Source organism: Gallus gallus, chromosome 19, assembly GCF_016699485.2.
Source record: "Gallus gallus isolate bGalGal1 chromosome 19, bGalGal1.mat.broiler.GRCg7b, whole genome shotgun sequence".
NCBI classification, from domain to species: Eukaryota; Metazoa; Chordata; class Aves; order Galliformes; family Phasianidae; genus Gallus; species Gallus gallus.
In genome coordinates this window covers 9,433,553-9,450,749 of record NC_052550.1, presented here as the reverse complement: position 1 = coordinate 9,450,749, position 17,197 = coordinate 9,433,553, and the positions used below count along the sequence as shown (strand labels likewise).

The window sequence follows — 17,197 nt, the reverse complement described above, 5'->3', positions numbered from 1 at the left end:
GCGCGCATCTGCCGCTCCTTCAGCAAAGCACTCCGGGAGCATCGGGGTGGGTCCATCCCATGGCGGAGCAGTGAGTGTGGATTGGAGGGGATGCAGCCCTGGGCAGTGTGCTGTGTGCCACGGCCTTTTGGCAGTGCCAGGTTTTCCCTGGCACTAGAGGATTTCTCTAAGGTGATAGATGAGCCCGCTGCCCGCCTTGGCCTCCAAGCAAAACATGTTGTCCTTTCTCCATTCACCATGCGTGTTTTTGAAAGGATTGTCCTCTGGATTACTTTTATTTGTTGTCTCATATCAAAGCCCAAAGGTCACGTTTTTCAAGTTCTTTTCTTGGAGCTTCAAAGACCACACGTTTACTTTAAACAAAAAGAAAAGGGAAAAAACTGCATTTTTAGAAAATCACTCCCCAAACAGGGACTTTGAAAGGCTCTGAATATCTGTGCCACAGTCTGATGCTCCCAGTTCAGCTTAGAAGCAGTTTGGTTTTACTTAGCTACAAATAGTCTGCAAGTGTGAATGTTGCACATTTGGGATTGTGGCTGCTCGAAAATGAGCATCCAAACCCATGCGCAAACACACACCTCTTATTTCCAGCCAGGCAGCTGTATAACTGACCTGTGCTGATGAGGCTGAAGTGAACCTGGGGATGCTCACACAGCAGCCCTGTGGCTGAGCTGGGTCTGCTCGAGGCGATGCAGCTGTTGGTGTGAGGCCGGGCAGCTCAGGAGCGCACAGTCCTTTCTGTGCGGGATTTGGGGCGCTGCTCGCGAGCAGACTGGGAGAAGTGGCGGCAGCTCAGGGCTGGGCACGTGGCAGTGCGTCACTGCCGGTGTCAGCCTGGCCCCATGCCACCTCCCAGAGGACACATGACACCTAATGCAGCGCTGAGATGGAGTGGGAGAGCTGGCACCTGATCCAGCTGGAATAACCCACCGGGGGGGGTCTGTGCCACCGAGAGTGCATTGCAGGTCTGGGCTCTGCATGTGAGCTCTCTGTGGGCTGGGGCTGTGCTCCGAGCGGGGCTGGTGTGCTCCTCTGTGCACTGCTTAGGGATATTGAGACTGAGTGTGGCAGGTGGGGGTGCGGAGGGAGAAACAAAGGGCTCAGTGTTCTGCTTCTGGTTCGCGTGGACCAGAGTGGGACGCTGCTATTGATCTCGTCACCCGAAATTGCTTTTATGGGCAAGTCTGCTAGAACTGTTTGCATAGTTTGATCTTACCACTGACAAAAACTCCAGCTGAACTTTGGCCAGGAAGGGACAGGTAGATCAGGACTCGTTGCTTAATTATGTTTACATGTATATTACTGCAGTAGATCTTCGCTTCCTCAAGAGTGACTTTCCATTGCACTTTAATTTCATAGAACAATATGAAAGACATGAATCTTCATGAAGCTGCTCCTCATGCAGCAGAGGCCCTGCAACGTTTGCAGCCTCTGCTCTCCATCACAGGGAGTCCTGGGGAAGGTTCAAGGTAGATCCTTGGCCATCTCTGCTTCGCAGCCTCGGAAAGCCCAATAAATAAAGCAGGAAGTCAGCAAAGCCCTGATTCAGCACAGGTGTGAGCACAAGATTGGCATTAACCTCCGCTTAAGCTGATTTGGAATGAGGGAGTTAATCTGATGGCAGCCCCAGAGCCAGAGCAGAATGTGGGAGCTGGGCAGCTGGAGCGTCAGGGCTTTAAGTCTGAGGGAAGCAAATGATTCAGGATGAGGAATTTCTGAAATGGGGAAAGAGAACAAAGAATGGGCACGGTGAGAAAGAGCGCTCCGAGTCATGGGGAGATCCCTGGGGTGACAGAGGAGCCAGGAGAAGGACCGGCAGAGCCGCGTGAGGGCTTCTGCAGGAGATGTGCTGTGAGGAGGGCCGTGGGACACTGCCCACACGTGGGGTGGGCTCCGGGGCACAGCTCTGTGAGCAGGGGGCAGTGGGAGGGCGCCGGGACCATCCGCCCGGCTCTGTGCTTCTGCGATCTGTGACTCCATCGTGACGCGGTTTGTATTCAATTATGGTGTTTTAATGTAGTTATGGCTACACTGAGCAGGCACAGTTCTTCCTGACGTACACCGCTGGAATCTGAGATGCGGGCGGGGGCTGCGTACAGCCCCTGTCCCCAGGCCCGGCAGCCGTCCCACGCACCACGGTGAGCGCAGAGGGGCGAGCAGCGGGTTGTGCCAAAGGGAAACACAGGACATAACTGCACCCTGCGGAATGATCACTGCTCCTCCTGCCCTGCCCCGGGTGCTGCCAGCTTTGTGCCGTGCCCAGGTCTCACGGCCTCGGCTGCTCCATGGCCGGGGCGCTCGCGGACATCCCCTCCATCTGCAGAGTGGCTTTGGGGCACCGACCTGTCAGGGTGTTCTGCAACAGCTTTGGGCTGCTGGTTGGAAGCATACAGCGACGATGCCCTCTAGGGAGCAATTTGTTTTCCCTGCCCCTAATTCAGCTTCAGATTTGTGAATTTTAAGGCACGCGTTGTGTTTATAAAGGTGTGCTCGTATCTGTACAGACGCCGTCTGCGTGCGTTCTGCAGTAATTCTCCTTGGATGCTCTTGCTTTCTCCTACAGTCAATTTTTTTGAATGACACGGAGCTGATAATGAATGTGGTTTCAGTGCCAAATGATCGGGCTGGCTCATCTCATTCCACCTCTCCCTGTTTTGAGCAAGAATGTGAGGACTCGCTGTGTCTATTTCAGATTCCATCATGAAAGGAATAATTGAGATTGAGATTCTTAGTCACTCGATGCAGAAGGTCAGGGAATTAATGCTGTGTTACATCCAGACCATTCATTTACTGTGCCTCCTTTTTTAACTGTCTATAGGGGAAAACAAATGTGCCACAGAGAAGGTAACGCATCTCCGATGCCACGCACATCGCCAGTCCCTGATAATGCACACTGTTTGTCTTTATTTTGGGGGTGTTCCAGGGCAGTTTTATCATCGTAATTGATTAGTGGCTACAGGAAAAAAAAATCCAGGAGTAACAGGAAGAAATGAATCCAGTGAAACCATTGACTCAGTTGTAGCATTGATCTGCTTCTGGAAATTATTTATAGGAAAAGATTCACGGTTAATAATATTAGTTTGGACTTCTGAAACAGTTTATCAGGGGATCTTAAAGGCCTCTGCTAACAGTTAATCAAGTAGAAAAACAAGGTGGAGAGCCTCATTTCAGGAGAGGGAAGGCAGCTGGATTCCTGGCACGGATGTGGCCCAAGAAGTGCATCTCCAAGGATGCAGCTGCTGCAGGAGGCAGTGGCACCGCTCAGGGTTTTCAGGGGGTGCAGTCTGGGGATGGCCCTTGAAGAAGTCGGCACAAAACCCCTCCTTAGGGATCCTGAGATGTTCACCTGGGCCATGGAGCGCCCAACAGAGACACAGCAAACACCTCCTCTCCCCATGTTGCCTCCCCATGTTGTTTTTGTTCTTAGCTTAATTGATCTGTGTCCCACACTCCTACCTGCAGGAGAAATGACACATCCAAAAAGAGCAGGAGCACTTCTTTAAAGTGGTCCGGTTGGTTTTCCTGGTGCCCACATACAAAATTGCCTGGGAGCAGTAAATAGAATTAAACACTGTAGTTCAGAAAAACAGAATTCTCAGGGCTGTCTGTTGATTTCAAAGCTGATGAAAACAAAGCAGGCTTTGAAATCCTTCCTCACAGAGCTCCCTTTCCCCCTTCCTTATCATCTAAAAGATGGGCCTGATAATATTTGTTTTTTATTCCTCTTTTGAAACAGTTGAAAAAATGATGCTCTCGCAATTAAGATGAAAATCCCAATGATTTTAATAAGGTCAGTGTAATGTCTTCATTAGCAAGATGCCGAAATAACTTGGTGCAGATCTGGAACTGCCACTGAGAAAAACGTCAGTGTCCCCCCGACGTGGAGCCACATCTGCAGCAGATGTGAGCGCAGGGACGGCCCCGGCACGGCCCGATTCAGTGCAGGAACTGCCCGCTGCCCTTTCCTGTTCTGCACGCGCAGCCCAACTCAGTGGCTTTTGTTTGTTTGTTCCTGGCAGGCGGCAGGGGCCGATCCTCCTCGGTCACCTGCAAACCTCACCCAAGGGCAGGGTTTTTGCCGCTGTGTTAGAATCATAGAGCCACCAAGCTTGGAAAAGACCTCCAAGGTCATCCCATCCAACAGTCCACTTGCCACCAATATTCCCCCACTAAACCGTGTCCCTCAGTGCCACATCTAAATGTTTCATGAACACCTTTGAGGACAGTGACCCAACACTCCCTGGGCAGCCCGTTCCCATAGGAAGAAATGTTTCCTAATACCCAACCTGACCCTCCCCTGGCGCAACATGAGGCCGTTCCCTCTCGTCCCAGTTGGCAGCTGGTAGCAGGGCAGGCAGCCCGGGCAGGCGGGTAGCACTCGCCACTGGGAGATGCAGTTGGTTGTCAAAGGACGGACAGCCTTAAAAAGCAAAACCAAAACCAGCATCTGCACCCTGTCCAACTTTTGCCCGTGGGCATTGCAGCCAGGCTGCGGCACGTTGGAGCCCACGTGGGCCCCCAGGGCTGTCTTGGAGCCGTGGCCCCTCAGTGTGTGAGGGGGAGCGGTTCTGCAGGTCGCTGCCGACACCGAGGCAGAGAGGCAGCACCAAACCAATTGTTTGCAGTGACATATTCTGCATTTTAAATGATCTCTGATTTCCTGGCAGCTCCCCCGTGCATTGCCCCTCCGTAAAGCTGTCTCGGTAACATTTGTCAGGTGGAGCCGTGGCTGGGTGCAGCAGGGCAGCCCGCAGCGCGCCGCTGCTGATCGGGGACTTCCAAAACCCACCGGCCGATCAATCTCAAGAACTTATTAAATGATAGATGGAATATAATATAAGTCATTATTTCTTCCCTATGCATGAAAATGAATTATTCAGTAAAGATTTAGACCCTTTTTATTATGACATGGAATTTATAGCGCACGCAGAACATAAATGCAGACTCCTCCGTGGCAGAGAGGTGAACCCGCTCCCATGCAGCGCGGTGTCCTTACCGGGCTCAGCACCTCCCACAGCCGCTCTCTGGTTTGGCAGCCCAACGTCTGTATTTCATAGAGCCGCAGAATCAGTAAGCTTGGAAAAGGCCTCCCCAGTCACTAAGTCCAAACTCAGGCCACCCCACCGTGCCCACTGACCGCATCCCTCAGTGCCACCTCCCCACACATCGGAGCACCTGGGGGGGCGGTGACCCCCACTCTGTGGGCAGCCGTGCCGGCGCCCGAGTGCTCTTCTGGGGAAGAAACTTGTTGGGAATCTCAGGCGTCACTTAGGCTCCCAGGACCCACGTGTTGCTGGCAAGAGTCAGCCATTGCTTAGGCCCTACAGATGCTTCCCGCAACAAACCGCGCATCTCCATTCCCAAACTGCTGTGCGTCAAGAGATCAGCAAGCCTAAAACCTGCTAACGAGGGCCAGTGCTGTGCAGTAGCAGTTGCCCTCAGCCCAAAGTCAGCTGTGCGCAGTGCCACGGCACAGAGTCTGAGTCGGTATCGATACCGATAACTTTCCTTGTTAATGGGACGAACGCTCCAACTTTTAATTGTGCAGCTGGGGACAACATTAGCGCCGAGCAGCAGCTACAGAAGTTAACTTTGCAGGTCGTTAGCTGAAATCCGCTGGGAGCTCGGATCTTTAGCACGGCGGCCGAGAGCAGAGCAGAGCACAGCACGGGGTGGCGGCGGGGCTGGGGATGGGCATCGTGGACGTCACCCGTGGGCTGCGGATCGTGGGGGGCCGGGATTTGGGGTACCGGGACGTGGAGTACGAGCGTATGTGGGCACCGGGATGGGGGGGGGGCACCGCGATGTTGAGCGTTGACACACGGTGGCACCGGGATGTTGAGTTTTGACAAGCGGGGGCACTGTGATGTCGGGTGTTGACATCCGTGGGCGCCGCGTCGCAGGGGCACGGGGATGCGGGGCTGCAGCCGCTCGCTCGCGGGCTCCGTCACCGGCGAAGCGCCGCCTTCTCGACCCCTCCGCCCGTCCTCACACCGCAGGGCTCCCCCATCCCGGCCCGAGGCGCGGAGCGGCGCCCCCGGGCGGAGGAGGCTCAGCGGTGCCGGCGGGCACGCGGGGGGCGGGAGGGGGGAAGAGAGCTGCGGCGTCGGGGGCGCGCGCGCGGAGCGAGGGTGGGCGCGCGCTGGAGCGAGGCACGGCGCGCGCGGCGGTGACGTCACGCAGGGCCACGCGACGGCGGCGGCCCCGCCCCGTGGCGCGGGGGCGGGGGGGCGGCGCGGCGCGCGGGATGGAGGGAGGAGAGGATGGTGGCGGGGGGGCGGGACGCGCGGCGCTGAGCTGAGCTAAGCCGAGCCCACGTGTGACGGATCTTGGCCGCTTCCCCGGCGCCGCTCCAGTGAGGTCCTCCGGTAGCGGAGGGAGGAGGAGGAGGTGGTGAAGGAGGAGGGGGGAAGGGAAGGGAAGGAGGGGAGCGGAGCGGAGCCGCAGCGAGCCGAGCCGGGCCGGGCCGGGGGGGCGGCAGCGGCGGCGGGCGGGGGGGGGGGGTCTCTCGCTCGGCGCGGATCGCTGCGGGCTCCGCGCGGCCATGGAGGCGGACGGGAGCCAGGCGACCTCGGGCGGCCCCGGCGAGGCGCAGCACGACCCCGGGTAAGTGTGCGGGCGGGGGGGCCCCCTCGGCCCCGCTCCGCGCCGTGCCCCGTCAAAATGGCCGATGGCGGCCCGGCGCTGAGCCCCGCTCCGCTCTCTCCCCCCAGCAAGATGTTCATCGGCGGCCTCAGCTGGCAGACCTCCCCAGGTAGGCGCCGCGCCCGCCCCCCCGCCCTCCCTGCGTGCCCGCGCTGCCCCCCGCTCTCCTCTCCCCGCAGACAGCCTCCGCGACTATTTCAGCAAATTCGGGGAGATCCGGGAGTGCATGGTCATGCGGGACCCCACCACCAAGCGCTCCAGGTAAGCGGCCCCCTCCCCCTTCCACCCCTCCTCCCCCCCCCCCCCCCCCCTCCTCCCCCCCCCACCCGGACAAAACTTTGCGGCCCGGCGCGGGGCCGCCCCGCGGAACAAAGCGGCGGCGGTGCGGGCGGTGCGGCCCCCCGGTGCTCATCGCCCCCCGCCCGTCTCCGCTCTTTGTCTCGGCAGAGGCTTCGGCTTCGTGACGTTCGCGGACCCGGGCAGCGTGGACAAGGTGCTGGCCCAGCCGCACCACGAGCTGGACTCCAAGACGGTAGGTGGCCGTCCCCAGCGCCGCTCCGGATTCGGCTCGAACTCGCGAAAGCGGCAACTTTTCATTTTATTTTCTATTTTTTCCGCTTTAATCCGAATTCTCCCTGCCGGCCGGTGGCTCCTCCCCACGCCTCGCGTTCTATCGAGCGATGACATTGAAAAAATCCCAGGGTGAAACGTAACTTTTTGGAGCGTTCCGCTGCAGAAGGTTTCCTGCGGGGCACTTTGCGCGGCTGATGTCCGCTGATGGCCCCATCGGGCCGTCCCGGGGCCGCCCGCAGCCGCACCGTCCCTTCTGTTGGTGCCGCTCCCGGAGCCCGCGTTGAGGCCCCGTGGGATTCTCACGTTGATCCGTGGAGAGTGAGGGCCGGAGAGCTGCACGAGCGCCGGTTTGCTGTTTGTGCAAAGCTTTTTGCTCCAGTCGCTCTCCAGCGGGTAACGCGATGTTATTCAACTGATCTGTTTCTTTTTTAAACGGGCATTTTAAAAAAAACAAAACCAAACCGGGGTTGCTGCCCCCCCCACGTCACGTTTTTTCAGTGCCGTGTCCAGCCCCCACTGCCGCCCCGCACCCCGGGCCGTGCTGGGGCTGGAGTTTGCAGTTTGCACGTTGCCTCCGCACTGTGCCCAGCAGCGGCGTGGGGAGGACGCCGGTAGAGGTCATTTCTGCTCCGGTACCGCTCGGCGTGAGCGGTGCTGTGCTGGGGATGGAGGGGCTGCGGGGCTCAGCCCTGCTCGAGCGCTCCGGAGGGCGCGTGTCCGCGGCTGTGCCGCTTCGTGGCGCGGTGCTGGGGCTGAAATGTTACAGCGGTGAAAGGCTGAGTCCTGTCTCGGTGCCGGAGCATCTGCCGTGTGCCTGGGTGTGATGCAGCTGCACCAAGGGCAGGCCCGGCACGGCGTGTGGCACTTAAAGGGGTTGATGTGAAACAGAGCCCCTACAAAGCAGGTGGGGCGGAATGATTGAGCCCGACTGACAGATTCTGCTGGGCCTGTCCGAGCGCGCAGCCCCTGCCTTCGCCTGCCTCAGTAATTTGATGTGGGGGTTAATCAGATACGGTGCGATCGCTGATCTGACTGCCCCAGAGATTAAAGTCACCGGACCTCGGTGTACGGCCGTATTCTGTGTGTTTCTAAAGATAAACTTAGTTAGGAAGAACAAAGGCAAACAGTATCTGAACAAGAGTTTAAAGAGTGCCGGGAGGACGCCCTCTCTTCCTCTGCCCACAACTGCGTCCTCCCCAGCTTTCCCCTCGATGGCACGGAGTCCCTGCAGTGTATTAGTGTGCTTTGCTTGGGGGAGGGGCGGAAAGCTCTGCGAGGGCCGATGTGGCTCAGTGCGGCCGTGTGAGCGATGGGGGCAATCCTAAGAGCAGTGCCCGTCGCTGTCGCTGTCGCAGCGTGGCTGCAGGGCGCAGCTCGCGGGTCGCCCCGGCCGCTCACTCGTGTGTCGCCGTGTTGTAGTGACTGCTGCTCGGTGTAACAGCATTTGACTCTGTTTCAACGTTCAGCGCAGGAGGCAGATCGGTTGGGTATTGGCATGGAAACGTCGCTCTTGTTTACAGTTACGTTAAAAGCTTTGTTTAGGTAATGGCCATTCATATCAGCAATAGTATTATAGTCATTTCCTAGAGGACTTGTAGATACAGTAAGTAGAATTGTACCTAACTAACTCAATATTTTTTTTTTTGTAGAAATTTATTTTTGGTTGTTGAAGTAGTTGACAGGGTTATGCAAAAGGTATGGATGTGCCGTGGGGCGCCGGGGTGCCTCTGGGATGGCAGCGTTGGGCAGAAAGTTTGTACGAAGCGGAGCTCGGTTGCTCGGGAGGTGCTGTTGCTGCGGTGCAGAGCTCCGTGCTCTTTGGACTGACCTTCAGAAATGAGCGGTTCGCTTCAGAATGCCACAGCTCTTCTGCTTCCTGCCGCTGGGATCGTGGGGTCCTGGTGGGACGGGCGTTCATTCTGCAAAAAGTTTCCCGTTGGGAGCAGCTGTAGGAATGTGCCGGTTTGCCTTTGGGTACCCGCATGGACCATCCATACCTGTTGTATCGCCCCAGTAGACGGATGCTAGTCAGTGCTGGATGTATTTGTAGATAATGTTAATCTCTGTGAAAAAGGTTAGCTTTCTAGTTAAATTACTGTTTAATGCTTTTTGAACAAAGAAGTGGCACGTAATCACTCATTTCTCAGGTGCGTTCCAAAAGAAAGATACTGTATTTGTATCTGATGCAGACAAATTAGTGATCGGTTGCACTTCAAATGCCAGTGCTGTTTGTGATTTCGACATATTAAGTGAGTAGAGCTGCTCTTTAGGAGAGGTTATTTGTCACGGAAATCACCGCAGCAATAACGGTACCAACGTGGGAACACCTCCTTGTTTGGGGGCAGCTGCAGGGGGTGAAATACAGCCAACTCCCAGCCATGAAAGCCTCTGCTTCTGCCTTCACATGGTCAGGGTCAGCGTTTGTTATGCAGTCAAGGAGCACTGAAGGCAGTCGCAAGGTGGGCTGCAGTTCTCTCACACACCCTTTCCTAACCTATGTAGAAGGTGTGTGCGTGCAGATGCTGCTAAAAATACAGGTGCAATCAGCAGCACGCAGACACTTTCTTGCAGTCAATTGTGGCAGTTCGGACCAGACCGCTGCCTAAAAGGTGTGATTGTTTATTTACATCCACTCCTTCATTTATGGTGGCGGATTTCTGTTTTCAGGTGATTTTTGAGAGGTAGAGAGCGGTTGGCAAAGATCCCCTTTGTGAAAGTTGCTTTTAAAATCGCAGAATGAACACTTTGGAACTGCAAAGTGGACGTGGCTTTTAATTTATGCAGCACAGAGGGGTCAGTGCTGCGTCTGAAGGGAGCGAGGGATGAAACCAAGATGTGCTCGTTGATCTTCTTAGTCCTTTTTGTCTCTGCTTCATTCAGGAAACTCCCTCGTGGAAAATCTTTTTTGAAGAGCTGGGTCTCTTCTGCCTCACAGTACCTTTACGTTTTGTTTTGCCCTCCTCTTTCCCCCACCTCCACAGTGCTCCTTTGTGGTCTCTCAGTGCTCATCTGGTATGTAGCAGAGCCACGAGGAGGGCTGTCACGAAGGATAACCTCGTAGTCCTTCTAACAATTTAGTTCTAATAATCAATAGAAACTGAAGCAATTTGACTTTGCATTTTGCATCGGTGCTGCTAGCCAGTTGATGAAATAGAAGAATAAAACAAAGACCAAAGTAACCCTAAACCCAGCGGAAGGAAGGTGCAGGTGTCAAGGCCTGCAGGGTAGGGCTCGATCAGGAGTGCTGGCTTTCTGTGCAACCTCAGGAGTGCTCAGATGGGGCTGCCATGCGGTGTTGCTGCAGAGGCCCACATAGGGCTCCCTGGGCACTGCTGGTGGTTGTGACCCGCCGGGCTGTGCTCAGGGTGTGCACAAGAGAGGTTTGCTTCCTCCCTTCCCATCTCCCTCCCTCTGCCAGAAAGTCCCTGACAAACCCAGCCTGTGATCTCTCACTTACGGAGTAGTTATAGGGCGCAGTGTGCTGAACTATGAGCCTGAGAAATGAGAGATTAATAATTCAATGATTTAAAAAAGAACAGCTTGACAACAAAAGCTATCTTGTTGATTTCTCCTTTCTTTTTCCTCAGATTGACCCTAAAGTTGCATTTCCCCGACGAGCACAGCCTAAGGTAAGTAGGAGGATCAATAATAGGATTTTAGGCACACAGAGAATCATTGTTGCCAGGCAGTTCAGGTTTCAAACAGGGAATTGGCAATGAAAGCTTTTAAAGCCGGAGTGCATGGCGTCTTAAGGGTATCAGCGCATGGCTGTGAAACTGCAGGAGAGCTGCTTTGTGCCGTTCCGTGCCTGCAGTTAACTGTCTCCTTGCAGAGCCCCGGTCAGTTCGCTGGCTGAAAAACAGAGGCTTCTCCGGTACTGGTGGGAGATTGTTGCCGCATTACTTGGGTTTGTTATGCTCTTTTCTGCAGTACGTTTTGTGTGGTGTTTATGGAGATTGTTTGGATTAAGTGCAGACTTCAGGCTTGTTTCGAGCTGAGCTTTCAGTTCTGTGGTTGTGATGGATGGGGGTATATCTCTGCCTTCATTGTTTGCAAGTTTTCTTTTGTATAACTTCAGAGATGCGTTTGGAGACTAACAAGTGTTGGATAGCAAGTTCTGATGGAGCTGTGAACTCTTCAGGCCACAGGGTATTCTTTTGCAAGCATGGGGAAACAATGAGCTTTAAGTCGGGCAGGCCGGAGCAGTGACCTCCTTGCAGGGCGCTCCGGCTGCGCGGGGCCGCTTTCCACGCTGGGACAAAGGCGCGCTGGCTGTGTGCAGACGCGGCTCTCAGTTATCGCTGGGTGCCATTTCCTTGGGAAGACCTGCATAGGGAGCAGAGGTGGCTGTTGCTCTTTAGGTTCTGCCGAACAAAACCTGCAGATCAGTTTCAGATCCCAAAGAGCATGCACTTGCGTTTGTATTTTGAAAGCTAAAAGAAAACTTCAGTAATTGGCTTTCTGACTATTTGTTTTTGAGAATCTGTAGGAAGAATTTATCTGACGTGTGCCACCTGCGTGCACTGTTTGTCTTGGGTTGCTTTGGCTGAAAAGTTGGGAAAGAGGACTGTGCAGTTGCAGAGGGAAGTCAGCAAGGAGAAGCATTTAACAGCCTCTGTGGTGTGAGACCACCTGAGCAGGTTCAGCCCAACGGTTTTATCGTGTATGGCTGCTTATGAAAGCAGGTTGTTGAATATTGGGACTGTAACATTAAGTATTGTACAAAATGTGCATCTGGGAGAAACCGTGTGTGATTTAGGAGCACCGGGCGTACAGCAGGAGAGGTGCTGGTGGTTTCTTTAAAGTAAAATGGACAGAAAAAAACCAAGAAAGCCCAACAGTGTACTTGAGGAGCTTTAAATCAAATGAATGCGGTAAAGGAGTTAAAGGTTCTTTCCTTCATTGGACATATCTAATAACTAATTAGTGAATAACGAGCTGCCTGCCTTGCTTCCGTGCTGAGCAGAGTTTGTACTTGGAGGGTTTGCGGCTCCTGGGTGATGTTGTTGGATTGGTGCTCTCTTTCAGAGAGATTTTTAAAGTTTCCAGGATTCTGAAAGGTTTCGTAATTAAAGAAGGTGATCTTGCATGAAGGTGATCTCGCACTGTGATTGATGCTCCTTTCCTCCTTCCAGTGCCTTTAAAGGCTTATTTACTTTTTAAACTGCCTTCAATTACCAGGTGTCTGTTTCTGCAGTGCTATTTGTGAAAGTTTATAACGCTTACAGCGGAGCTGTTAAACTGTCCCAGGTGACTTCTTCTAAAACAACGGAAAAAAACAGGGCTTGTCTGATGCGGTGGGTATTACTGTGTTAAATTGACCTGATTTTTGCATTCCTTAACAGGGAACTTTTACCAAGGAGACAAAGGGGATTTTATTGTTCTCCAAGTAGGCTTTGGTTGGTTGGTGGCAGACATCTTTCAGGCGTGGGGCAAAGCCCGGGATGTGGGCCGCTCCCCAGAGGGGTGGCACTGCTGCGTGGCGCAGAGCTGTGCATGTGCTCTGTCCCCTGTGGGGCCGGGGTTCCTGCGTGGTGTTTGGGGAGCAAAAGGAAACAGAAAGGAGCCTGATGGAGAAAACCGCGTGCGGTGAAGAACAGATTTTACATTGTTTGTGATGTTATTCTGGACTGTGTTTTATGATCTGGACTTTCTGTTTCTTACTTAGGTTCTGGTTTAAGGTTTTGGACTTCAGTTGTTCCCTCATCCCAGTTGAATACTGAGTGTTGTGTGTTAGAATGCAACTGTGCTGGAGTCTAATTAACTAGCTAACACTTGGGGCTGTGGAGGTGAATGGTGTTCAGTGCCGTGCCTATCTCTCGGTGTGAGAGGAGATCTTTCCCCCAGCAGCTCCCCTGGCTGTGCCCCCCACACGAGGGCTGTGCTCCCCGTGAGGCCGGGCTGCAGAAGGCCGCTCGGTGCGGTACCCGGGGCTGCGGCCGGCCGACCCCAGGCTGCGTTCCCCCCGGCTGGGGGTGGCTGTGCTCGCTGTGCTCTGCGGGGTCACGCTCGCTTTTTGTGTGTGCATAATGATTTGTGTGCATTGCTTTCCCCCTTCAGATTCGTTCTCATTGGCTAGGCTCTCTCTTTCAGACTGCATCCCAGCAAAATGCCTTCTTTTGGGCTTTTTAAACTGTGTCTCCATGATGTGTCACCTCTCTGGTGATGCATATTGGCTGCTGAGTGAGAAGTGGCAGACTGGAACAGCGTTGTGTTCACCCTGCTTTTCTGAGAATGGCCCTCAGCAATTGCCCCCAGTGGATTCCTGATGTGCAGTGCTCCCCTCCTTGTGCAGGCCGACTTCAAGCCACTGTTTTTGGACACTTGCTGCAGGGCTTTAAGTTGCCGAGGTTCCAGTGTGTGGCTAACAGGGAGATGAAGGAATACAGCGAGGTGCTGTGGAGGCCGCTGTTCCTTGATAGCAATCTGTCTTGCTTCCAAATGCTGGAAGGAGCTCTGAGCAGTTGATCATTTTTAACTCTGCTGACATAAAAATCCTTAAAAAGCAGCCGGGCGGGAGGAAGCAGTTGAGTGCCCCTTTTTGAACACTGAAGACTACACTAATGTGACTTTGTAATACGTACAGACTATTGACTCTGACCCTACCCGCTATGGTATGTGGGAGAAGCCTTACCGAATTTAGCATGTTCATTAGATATTTTCAAACGTGATACATTCCCACCTCCCCCTGCTGCGAAGAAGCTCTTTCATGGTACGTGTGTGCTTGTGTGACCTCACAGTGCAGTTATTTACTGCTCTTGTCGTCGTGCTCAGTGACATGGGGCAGCGCCGTGTGTGCAACCTGCTGGGCACTGCCCACATGTGGCGGGTTGTGCTGCTGGGTGTGCAGGGCTGAGCTGCTGCTGCTGGCTCCGGGAGCTCCTGGGCTGGGTGCTGCCTGTCCAGCGCTCCGTCTGCTGCCAACCCAGAGCTGAGCTCGTTCTTAGGGAGGTTCTGTGTTACGGGGAGCTGGTCTCTGAGCACTGGGCACGGTGTTCTGGTGACTGTTCGGCACAAAATAGCAGAGTTTTATTTGGGGAGAGAAGCGTTTAGACTGGTAGTCAAAAGGTGGCAGCGAATACAGTGCTCTTGTTAGGTGTGTTTTATCCTCACAGAGGACACCGTGGGACCAGCCCTGGTTCTGGCATGGCTGTGCCCAGTCAGCCAGCATGCCCCCAGCTGTGTGTGCCCGCCAGTGGGCCGGGCTGGCAGGAGGTGCAGTTCTACACATCTCTTCCTTCTTGGGTGCAAAACAGACCATCAGCAACTCTCCTTTCATTGGAGTTGTCCCAGGTAAAGCCATGTGAAGCTGACTGTTCCCAAGGAGCAAACGGAGGGCATGCCCTTTTGGAATAGCACTCTGGCTAACCTGGGTTTTTTTTTTTTTTTAAGTGAACCAATGGATTTGGATGTTTGATTCCAATTAAGCTAACTGTAGGTGGGGCGTCTGCATCCCTTGGCTGGTAAATGTGAGCCAGAGTAGCAGAGAGATTTTATTCCAAAGCAAATGATGGACCTTGAGAATCAAGAGTTCTGTTCTCCTGCTTCTTCCTCCAAACTCCTCCAGGTTAGTCCTTGTATGGGAACTGTTGAGTCACGGCCCGAAGCACTGGTTGAGCACCTGGGGAAAGGACCAGGCCAGCTCTGGGAGCACAGGTGGAGGCCATTCACCTGTATGGCAGGAAGGGGTGGAGCCTGGCTGCACCCCTCCCAGACCCCATTTAAGGGCAGACTGCCATTGGGGAAGGATCTCTTTGTGGAGCTCCCTCACTTTAGAGTTTTCCACTGCGATCCTAAATCCTTGGATACAGGTGAGCATTTCTTCTTTGGTTGTCTCTTTTCCACCATGATAATCTTTCCAACTATCACGCTTGTAAAGTACCATCCTAACTATGCTGCTCTTCCAACTGTACGTTTGTTGACTGTACAGCCCTGCTTCTTCCCATCTTAGGTGGAAGGTGTACTCCATCAAATAATGCAAACTGGATGCACCAGCAGGGCTCAGGACTCTTCGTTTCCTGCTGCCCTTCCTTCCCTGCCAGGCTGTCAAGAGCAGCAAAGGCAGACCTTGCTGCTGCTGCTGTTATCATTGTTCATTTTATTTCCCTGCATTTGCATATCAGGATAGAATAAGGGAGGTACTATGTTCTGCTCTTGGCATATACATGTATCTTAATTATTATTGCTGTATCTTCTTCGCATAGAGTAGTAGGCGATCCCTACCAGATGGCATGAGAGACTTGGTTTGGCAGTTGATGGGCAGTGTCTGGTGTGTGCAGCCTGCCCTGGTGGAGATGCCGTGTGCTGTAAGCCGCTCTTAGAATTTGTCTCCCTCTGGCACTGGGCGGTCAAATGAAAAAGTTGATGAGTCTGAGTCTTAGCTTATCTTCTCAGGTAGTAGGGGATCAGGGTTTTAAAACCTATTATTCTTGAGCTCAGCTTCTTGCTCTCTGGTCCGTTAGAGGCAGAACACGATCTCTGTTCTTTGATGCTGGCAGCCAGAGGGAAAAGTGCCTGTGCAGGGCCTTCTGTGAGTGCAGGGAGCTTCCTCAGAAGCTGGAGTTGAGGTGTTTTTTTGTCATTTTGTTACTTTTGGAAATGTAAACATTTTCATTCTCCCCAACTGCTCAGGCAGATCACTCACATTGTCCTTAACCTCCAGAGGCTGTCCTGTTACTGTGTAAAATGCATGTCTTTCTATTATCAGCGCCTAAGGATGGCTTTTGTATTATGAATAGTCCTGTGTCTAGTGTATTCTCCTTTCTTTTGACTTAGTGCTAGCTAAAAATTTAAATTGAACATCACTTGCCTTTTTATCTGCAGAGGTAAGTCCTCTGCACCAAGACCTGGCAGCTTGGATACGGCAGGAGTGGGTCAGAAAGGGGGGGAGGACAGGCAAATGGAAGAGAAGCAGCATGGAACACCCTTGTGTGCTCCTCTCTGCTTCCAGATTGAGTACATCTCGTCTGCAAAGTGCTGAGCCTTTATCAGCCCGGGGGTAGGTCTACTAATGACTGATCTAAAACCATCAAATTCATTTATTTGTCACTGCCAGTGACAGCCCAGTTAATGCTAATGGATTCTTTTTTTAGCCTGTTGACTCTGGTGATAGTCTTATAAATGTTGTGAAATCCAAAGCATTAGGGGAACTTGTAACTTATTTTTAGAGGAGATCTATTGAAACACGGTAATGTAACGTGTGTAGATAAAGCTATGTGCTGTGTCAAGGAGGAAAAAGAAAATCCTCTGTTTCATTAAGTCAGACGTAGATATCTTTGTTCCTAATAGTTGTTTGGCATTTCTGTTGTATTTCAGTATTCTCTACAAACACATTGTGGATTATGCTGTAAACAGGGAAGACTGCAAATAGAGCCAGTCATCATAGGAAAAAAAAGACTTCTTTCAGCGAATGGTTCATCTGCAGGGCCTGAACCTTCCCTGTCCCTACTGTGCAAAAGCACTTAAGCGTGTACTTAAGTTGGCATAGGCATGTGGGTAAGTGCTTTGCTGAATCAGGGTGGACTAAAAGCACATTATTACATGTTTTGTTGAACTGTGGATTTTGTAGCAGAAAATGATGAAAAGATTACTTGGTGTGTTTGATAGTACTTTGAATATGGTTGGGTCCATCCCTTCTCTAACAGAGATAGCCAGTTGCATATCTCTTACAGTTTTTCCATAGGATCTCAGTGACAAGAAGATACTGATGTGCTGTTGCCTGACAGAAGTAACTGCAGGCATGAGGCTGGGTCCATGTAGCATCTGACTCTTCAAAAATCATAGTCTAAGCTTAATTTAGTGTCTAGTCCTGGAATGACACGTTCCGTTTGCCTGAGTCACTGGAACAATTCTGTAAACTGTGTGAGCAGCGTTCAGCTTAGGTTGCTGTAGAAATTGTGGTTTGCTGAGTAATTTGAAAGTTAATGTGAATCTCTGTAGTCAGATCAGCATGAGGTATTAATAAATTACTTCCAAACAT

At 52.9% G+C, this 17,197-nt stretch overlaps 1 protein-coding gene across 12 annotated transcripts in view; it reads left to right on the top strand.

Annotated features, from left to right (window-relative positions):
• Positions 1–6,273: 6,273 nt before the first annotated feature.
• MSI2 (musashi RNA binding protein 2) overlaps positions 6,274–17,197 on the top strand; it is a 188,021-nt gene continuing 177,097 nt past the window's right edge. For 7 of the 12 annotated variants that reach the window (XM_015296179.4, XM_025142044.3, XM_015296175.4 and 4 more), the window contains exons 1-5: positions 6,320–6,606; positions 6,714–6,754; positions 6,825–6,906; positions 7,093–7,177; positions 10,806–10,847. In XM_015296179.4, the coding sequence (XP_015151665.1) occupies positions 6,545–6,606; positions 6,714–6,754; positions 6,825–6,906; positions 7,093–7,177; positions 10,806–10,847 (312 nt within the window). In that variant the 5' untranslated portion in view covers positions 6,320–6,544. Of the gene's footprint in view, positions 6,607–6,713; positions 6,755–6,824; positions 6,907–7,075; positions 7,612–10,805; positions 10,848–17,197 lie in introns of those variants that run through there. The other 5 variants (XM_046902748.1, XM_040650540.2, XM_040650541.2 and 2 more) reach the window with 5 other exon arrangements.